This window comes from Limulus polyphemus, unplaced genomic scaffold (assembly GCF_000517525.1).
Source record: "Limulus polyphemus unplaced genomic scaffold, Limulus_polyphemus-2.1.2 Scaffold1585, whole genome shotgun sequence".
NCBI lineage: Eukaryota > Metazoa > Arthropoda > Merostomata > Xiphosura > Limulidae > Limulus > Limulus polyphemus.
Window position 1 is genome coordinate 40,539 of NW_013667195.1, and position 9,115 is coordinate 49,653.

General features: G+C 33.9%; 1 protein-coding gene across 2 annotated transcripts in view; it reads right to left on the reverse strand.

The window, feature by feature from the left end:
* Window positions 1-9,115, reverse strand: part of LOC106464195 (RRP12-like protein) — a 150,038-nt gene that overhangs the window by 27,145 nt on the left and 113,778 nt on the right. For both annotated transcript variants that reach the window (XM_013924320.2, XM_022391898.1), the window contains exons 23-25: window positions 3,707-3,787; window positions 1,858-1,966; window positions 904-1,011 (exon numbers count right to left, since the gene is read on the reverse strand). In XM_013924320.2, coding sequence (XP_013779774.1) covers window positions 904-1,011; window positions 1,858-1,966; window positions 3,707-3,787 — 298 coding nt within the window. The remainder of the gene's footprint in view (window positions 1-903; window positions 1,012-1,857; window positions 1,967-3,706; window positions 3,788-9,115) is intronic.

Genomic DNA, 9,115 nt, shown 5'->3' on the forward strand with positions numbered 1-9,115 from the left:
TTTGAGATGACGAGAAGTATTTTTAATTTTAACATGAAAATTACTTTGCACACGGACTATTCAAAACAAATACTCAACATATTCATGGACAAAACACAAATCTTTGTTTTATTTTATTAAAAATACTTCATTAAGAAATATGACTTTTTGTATGTGAAAGACTTGTAATATTAACTGAAAGACTGCCAAATTTCATGAAGATATACCCAATATATAGAGTTGTATTAAATTTATATCAACTTTAAACGAGTGCAAAAGGTCACGTGACTCAGCAAATTGACCGACCCCGTGTTCGGAGAGTTAATACAATGTTTATGTACAGAAAAAAGTGTGCTCTTAAATACTTATGATTTTATTATTTTTGGAAGAGCTCACAAATATCCTTTTAATGATTTATTGAATTATATTACTATGTGCTAAATGGAATATCTTATGACACATTTCATAGTAAAGAGAATAATCATAAACTCGAGTAAAAAAAAATTTTTTTTTTTTTTGCTCAACATTTACTTTGTACAACTTCTTCAAGAGTGGCCAGCTTAAGTATAAGCATAGCATATTTGCATAAGGAAATGAGTGGAAAACCATATACAATCAAAATCCTAGGACTGAAGCAGTCTTTAGCACTTGAAGAAAAATCTATGCAAGGGGGAAAAAAGCTATTACACATGCTACTTTAATAACACTACAATTCTTATAAAACATGCTCATTATACTACATATATATTAATGTGTGATCATTTTCACTTCAATTTTACTTATGAAAGTATCTTAAGCATAGTTTATATTTAGCCAGTTCTCCTATTGTCTTTACATTTTTATAACAGATATTTATGTGCACCTTCACACAAATTGCTTAAAAGCTACATTTTTACTAAACACTTTCAGTACATTTTTAGCTACCTTTGAACTCATAGAGAACTTTGCTGATAGACAAGATAGAGGCACTAATCATATGGGGTGTTCCAACTAATCCTCCCAAAAGCAGCTGCATATATTCACTGAGAGTTTCTGAAATAGAGAAAATGTCACAAACACTGAATAAAATTACTTGAATGTTTTCACACAAAGCTAAAATGACCCTAAAACCTTTCATGATATTTCTTTTAATTTAATATCAAATATTACCATTAAGCATTATCATAATTTAGATTAACACCTAATCAAGTATTGAAAGTGCTAGAACCTACATACTTCATATATCATCTCATGAAAAAGCTCAATGGTTCACCTACATCTATGAAAAATAGATAATTAAAAAGGGGTTAAACACATTCATCAATGTGCATTCCTTAGCTTCATTTTTTCAAAGACTATTGTGAAGCACACATTTTCTTAAGTTCCCTACTAATAATGATTTTGGTTTAAGTGAGAACCATAATGATTGAGCAGATTAAGAAATAATTTTTAAATTCAGACTTCTTCAACAATTACTTTAAAACAATGTTGAAGATATGTTGGAAAAGCCACTTTGTTCAATGTCACAACAAACAGAAAAATTCTGCTTGATAACTGAGACTATATGCTAAGACTAATGACAATCAACAGAGAAAACAGAAAATTTTTACATATATTACTATACAATATTAAATATCTCTTAACAAAAGAATCTATATTAACACAATTAAAATAATCTTAAAGTTTACTCAGACCTGCATAAAATCTAATCTTGTACACTATAGTAGTGAAAAGTAGAAAATAGCTTCTCAACTTACATTCTTCTTATTATCACTTGAAATTTAATACATGCACCACTCTCACTATCTCTATGAGTGGTGTGCAGTTCATCTATGATTAACTATACAACTTCCAAAGAAATGAAAAAAACATTCTAATTGAGAAATAAGAAAGTTAAACCTTTTGGTTTTTCTCTATCCCATCGAAGAAATGCCTTGCCAATTTCCACTATCAAGTTATAGGCTGCTGTTCTTGCTTTTTCTGCATTTGTCTTGACACAGAGAATAGCCTACAATGTGGAGCAGAAGAAAGTACCTTAATCATCTTATAAGAATAATCCAGAAGTATTTCACAATTGTGAAGTGACTGTAACAAAGCATTTTCTAAGTTATTTTATTTTCATTGAGGTAACAGTAAGTAATACTGTTATCCAAAACATTTAACATTCATGAGAACATCTATACAAGTATAGATATTTTCTAACCTGTATCAAAAACTGAAGCTCAACTACAGCAGTCATGACTGGAATAAGCACAGCTATTACCCAACTTGTACCAGAAAGACAAACCAACTCCAGCAGTCATGAATGGAATAAGCACAACTACTGTCCAACCTATATCAGAAAGAAAACCCAACTCCAACAGTAGTGACTGGAATAAGCACAACTATTGTCTGACCTTTACCATAAACAAAAACTGCACTCCACCAATCATGACTACAATAAGCACAGCTATTAACTAACCTGTACCAGAAAGAAAAACCAACTCCACCAGTCATGACTGAAATAAGCACAGCTATTGTCTGAACTGTAACAGAAACAAAAACTATACTATAGCAGTCATGACTAAAATAAGCACAGTTATTGCCTGACTAATACCAGAAACAAAAACTATACTATAGCAGTCATGACTGAAATAAGCACAGTTATTGCCTGACTGATACCAGAAACAAAAACTATACTATAGCAGTCATGACTGAAATAAGCATAGTTATTGCCTGACTGATACCAGAAACAAAAACTATACTATAGCAGTCATGACTGAAATAAGCATAGTTATTGCCTGACTGATACCAGAAACAAAAACTATACTATAGCAGTCATGACTGAAATAAGCACAGTTATTGCCTGACCTGTACCAGAAACAAAAGTTCAACTTCAGCAGTAAGTGTGTTTAAAATAATCCCAAGGATTTTGTCTGCCCAAGCTTTAAAAATATTCAATTTTATTTTTCAGAAATAAAATGTATCAAAAAATTAAAACACAAGTCTAATAACATTATGCAAACATCTGTTTTTACATTTGGGAAATCCAGTGAAGTAGAAATATAAATTTTACTCCTATCAGTTAATATGAATGTCAGAAAAACACATAGGTTCAATAAGTCTTGATACAAAATGATAAAAAACCTATAACCTGAGTGCTTTCGAAAGGTGGACCTTTCAAAAATGCTCAGTTAATATGAAAATATTGTAAACTCATTTCGAGTGCAGACCATTAGCATTTTGACATTGATACATATGCTGCCCCCAACAAATTCCCCCCCCCCCCATAAAAATGAGGCAAAACATCTAAAAACATATCATTGATCTAATTGGACTGATGGGAGCTGATACAGCTCAAAACTGCCGATCTCAACTATTACACTGTAAGTTGAACAAAACACAAGTGCTAAATAAAGTTGCAAAGTTAGATAACCAATAAGTGCAAGGATGTGTTTATAAACAAAAGGTATACCAAGATCTATTACAGTAACACAACCTTTGCACTGTTTAAACACTGTAAACAGATTACCTGAATTACAATGGGGTACAGACTAGCTACAACAATGAAGAAATAGGTATGTTTCTAAGCTCTTAAACATATAAACTGGCTGAAATGTATTAATATATATATATATATACACACACACATTAATTTCTTCAAAAAATCTAAGGATTGAATAACTAGATAGATATTTACTAAACTACAAAGACAATAGGAAATAAAACTACAATCACGTAAAAGGATAAAAACAAAAACATATCTTACCTCAGGCAAGATTCTCATTACAAAATCTTTATTTGGTTTTGTTTGTTGTTCCAAAACATAAAGCAAACAGCGAAGTCTTGGCTTCAAAAAACAACAACAACAATTATGCACTGAATAAAACAAATATAATACTATAGTGTTTGTGAAAACAATTTATTTAAGCTACTATTATGAATTACAAGGCAAACATTTACTTTGCATATTTATTATCTTACAAGCCAAATTTGCTAGGAGTCAAACTTAGTAATTTAAGCTACTTAAAAAAAAATAATTAAAAAACAAGTAAGTAATACCTACAATTTAATTGTAAAATAATAAACCAATGGATTTAACAAATTGTTTTAGAAGTAATCATACTGATGACTTCAAAATTATATTAAAAAGTATAAAAAACTAGAATAAATTAAATTTTAAACAGTCAATTCTTAAATAAACTACACATCTGTTTGTCTTTAGAGCAATGATTTCCCCATATAATTCACATCAATATTCATTTGAAGTTTACAGGAACAATAATAACAAAAATAACTATAAAGTTGAATTTTCCAATTCTTTTAAGTTCTACAACATTACTCTAAAAACAAAGTTATGGTAAATAATCAGAAAATCTCAGCTTTATTTAGAAAAAAAAAACCACCAGAAGAATTCCATACAGAATAGTTCTCTTCACTTTACATGTTTTACTGATTTATGAGATTTTTAACCAAGAACTTGATACTTCAAGTACACTAAATTTTCTACTAGTACTTATTTAATGCCTGTATTTGTGTTTCTCACAAAAAAAAAAACAACAACCAATAATACGAGTGTTTAAGATGATATACCTGCTGAAAGTGTTTGTGTTATAATATTTCTTGTGTTCCGATTTATTTCATTTTTTTTTTTTTACCTTACATGAATTTCTTAGGTTTCTATTCTGTGTCAACCTCCCCAACAAATGAAGTAAATTCTGGATTTAGAACACCTATTGATGAGATAAGTAATTCTCCTTATCTCTTTCAAACTGTTAATCTAACTCTTAACACATAAACTGCTAGGCTATTAACTCCCACGACGGTTAACTTTACATTTCCAAACTTTTCTCTGACTGAACTTCTCTTTCACATGACTTTACTTTTACCCTCTTTCTGCTTGTCTACTCACAACTATATATACATGTCTATCACTAAGGCCTTCTAGGAATCTCCATAGCCTTGACATGAATGGATTGCAAGCACAGCATTCAATAGCCTCAACATCAATGAATTACAAATACAAAATAAATTAATTAATAATACTACCAACACTAAACAGTCTTTTATATTTGACAACAAGCCCTCTCCAAGATAAATATTTACAATACTTTTATTTCACTATATACAAAGACTGTTTTCATCTCACCAACAAAATCTACTCCTACACTCTGCATTAACATTTGCAGTCCCCTTGATGGCTTCAATGCAGAACCTGTAGTTATGAAGGTACAACAACCACCTCATGATCCTCACACTGTCGACTTTGCACCTCTAAATGTATGCAAGTGGTTGGTGGTCTGTCTGGATGATGAACTCCTTCCCATACAGATAGTTGTGGAACTTCTGAATAGCAAATATGATGGCCACAAACTCTTGTTCAATCAGAGTACTTCTCCTCACTACTTAATAGCTATATATCACTGTAATCAGTCCGTCTTAATGTTTTTGTAAGAGTACTGCCCCAATTCCAATGTCTGAAGCATCAGCCTTAACAATGAATGATTTGTTGGTGAACTTCCAAACATGTTCTTTAATGTCTGGAATGCCACCTAGTGTGGTTGTTCTCACTTCACCATGTTTGTCAAGCATTTCTTGGTCAGATCAGCCAATGGTGCAGTAGCTTCAGCATAGTTTGGGATGAATTTCCTCTAGTATACTGCTAACACCAGGAAGTATCTGACTTCCAGCTTAGTCATTGGAGCTAGTGTATCTTGTATGCAGATTACTTTCTCCTTTTTCATGGCTATCTATCGATCCCCAACCTTTTGTTCAACAAACTCCAGCACAGAATATCCAAATTAACACTTGGATGGTCTGATAGTGAGATCTGCTGCCCTCACTTGCCAGAACAGCTTTCTAAGTTTTTCAGGTGGTCTTCCCATCTTGCAGTGTGTGCCAGAATGTCATCCACATTGTGCTCGATGTTGGTGGTGTTGCACAACATCCTCATCATCATGGTTAAATTGGTAACATCTATTTGGTGTCACAAATGCAGTCTTCTCTTTAGATCCTGTCTCCATCGAGATCTGCCAATAACCTTTACTGAGGTCAATCTTCAAAAAGAACCTGGCATTATCTAGTTTTGCCATAATAGCCTCTGGGTTGCCAATAGGTTCGGAGTCGAGCTTCGATACGAGATTCAGCTCCTGGAAGTCTATGCAGAAGCGATTTAATCCATCCCTCTTCTTCACAATTACAGCTGGTGAACAGTAAGCTGAATCTGAAGGATCGATAATTCCCACTTCCAACAATTTCTCAACTTCCTGCTTTATCAGATCTCTCATTGCATAATGCATATGATAGGGCTCTCTTGGCACATCTTCTTTAGCATGCTCTTTAAGACTCCACTGACTCTCTCATAAAGTCCATTACATCTGGGATTGTACGGGGACTCCATTGACTCTCTCACAAAGTCCATTACATCTAGAATTGTAGATGAACTCCACTGACTCTCACAAAGTCCATTACATCTAGGATTGTACAGGGTGGTAAAGAGCTGCCAAGTACTGATTAGTCTACACACTTCCTGCATCAGTTCTGAAGTAAACTGGGTCCCTCTGTCACTCAGGATTTCTCTCAGAAAGCCTACTCTGCAAAATATCTCCAGGAGAGCTTCTGCTACTCTCTCTGTCTTTATCTTTGCCAGTGCTACTGCTTCTGTATAAGGTATTGCATATTTAACTACTGACAGCACATACTGGTTGCCCCTATCAGAAACAGCTGCTAGTGGTCCAATCAAGTCTACAGCTTCTCTGCTGAACAGCGCTTCTATGAAAGGCATCTCTCCTAATAGCATCTTGGCTACCTTCTCTCCAAGTATTTTCCATTGGCAGATGTCATGATCTGCAGAATCTACTCACATCTCCAATGACTCCCAGCCAATGAAAGTTACTGGTGATTCTGTCTGTCATCTTTTTTTGTTCCTAGGTGTCCTCCCACAATTGATTCATGAGCCAACTTCATCACTTGAGTCTGGTATTCTGTTGGTACTATGATCTGTTTAACTTCCCCAGTATAACTGCCTTTATAAATCTGGTATAGCACTCCCTTCCAGTCCTCTGTTCTGTAAGTTTCTTTCTCCTTTGTTTTGTGCTTGACTTTATTCCGAGCATTGTCCCAAAGTTTCTGTAGTGAAGGTTTTTTCTTGTGTGCTTCCTTCAGTTCCTGCATACCCACCTTTGGGATGTTGCCTTTGACACTTGCAGGGGCTTGATGTCTTGTTTGCTCTCCTTTTCTTGAGCTCTGGTGGTAACTGCAGATGCTTCATCAATCTTCTTTCTGTCTAGTTCCTCCAAATTTCTACTATCTGGTATGTTTCCAATCACCAAGTCGTATATTGGTGCCTTTATACACATGGCCTCAAGGTCTCCTATATAATATGAAGTATTTACCTATAGTTTTATTATGGGAAAATTCCTCCCTATCCCATCACACAGATGTATTTTGCCCTTCATCCAGTCATCAGATACTAGACTGGTTTTCACTGCTGCACTACTGCACACAAGGCTCGTAGAATCTTCATTTTCTTGTCCCCAACATATCCTACACTTACTGGAATGTTGTGATTTGGTATCACCTCTTGATGTTTGTCACATACTCCAAGCACTATAGGAACTGTTGATCCATTTGGTAACTTGAGTTGACCATTAGTCATGGACTGATCAATTATGGAATTTGCACTTCCATCTTGTGGTGAATCTGACACGTTTTCTTGATTCTGTTTCTTCTGGCAGTAGCATCAATGATGCCAGTCACTCTTTTCTTGTTTCTTACCAGCACTACCTTAACATTGAGATTTCTACTGTTGCTTGTTGGTAATGGACTTGCACTCCTTTGCAATATGTCCCAGTTTATAACAAACATAGCATCTCTTGTCCCTTTTGTCTAGCAAATTGATGTCTGGTCAGCTATCACTGGTTTCGAATTTAACTATATACTTCTGGACTTGCCAGTTATACCCCTCCATAGGCTTCCACATACTGTTTTGCCAGCTTGATCATCTCCTCCACATCTTTTGGTGCTCTCTCCATTTTTAAACAGTGAAATGTCAGTTAAACACGTGATCATGAACTGTTCATGTACAAATAGATTTGCCAGTCCCTCAAAACTGTTGTCACATTTGGCCATGTCAGTCTATCTCATGAGGTATTGCTGTAGACATACTACAAACTAAAATACAGTTTATCCAGTTTCAGGTTTGACTCCTCTGAACTTCAGATGAACACCTTCTTCAGTAAGTTCATATTGTTTCAGTAAAGCCACTTTTAATTTGTCATAGTCCATGGCATCTTCTGATGTCATACCTGCATATACTTGTGGGCCTTTTCCAGTGAGAAGTGGGCTGAGGCAGACTGTTTAGTCGCCTTTGTCCCAGTTCTCACTTTGGGCAAATTTTTCATATCTCTACAGAAAAGCATCCATGTCATCTTTATATTCATCGAATTTGGGCAGCTTGGGTCAATTGGCCCTGAGTCCATTGTTATTCTTGGGTCCTTCTTCTTTCGGTTGGTTGAGCTTTGCAATTTTAATTTATAAATTAAATATTTATAAATATTTATTTATTTATATATATTTATTTATTTATATATATTTATTTATTTATATATATTTATTTATTTATATATATTTATTTATTCTACTCTCTCTTCTCTTTTTTTTTCTTTTCTTGTTTCTGAGTTTGTGCTATTATTCGCTCTCTCTCGCTAGTTCCAGTTTTTCCTTTCTCTCATTTTCCTCTCTCTCCTTTTCTCCTAGCAGTCTTTCTTCTTCTCTCTTTTGTTGCCACTCTTCTCTCTCTAGTTCTTCTTGTTGTTTAACAAATTCTCATAATTCACTGTCTTTAAACCCAGGAGGTTTACTCTTCTCTTTCCATCCATTTATCAAAATTTGACATGGCTATATAATGTGATTGTAATCTCCAAACAATTTGCACTACTACTACTACAGTTTTTGTGTGTGTATATATATATATAGGACTACTTATTTCTGCTGTCGTACATATTTTGTGTTACATGCAGTTTACCACTGTATAATTCCTGGATGTGGCTTGCCAAATGTCAGAAACTACTTTTTAGCAGTATACATATATATATATATATATATATATATATATATATATATATAGTATAGTAATATATAGGTTGGTGGTTGTAGCGTAGTAGTCTTAACTTAGTAG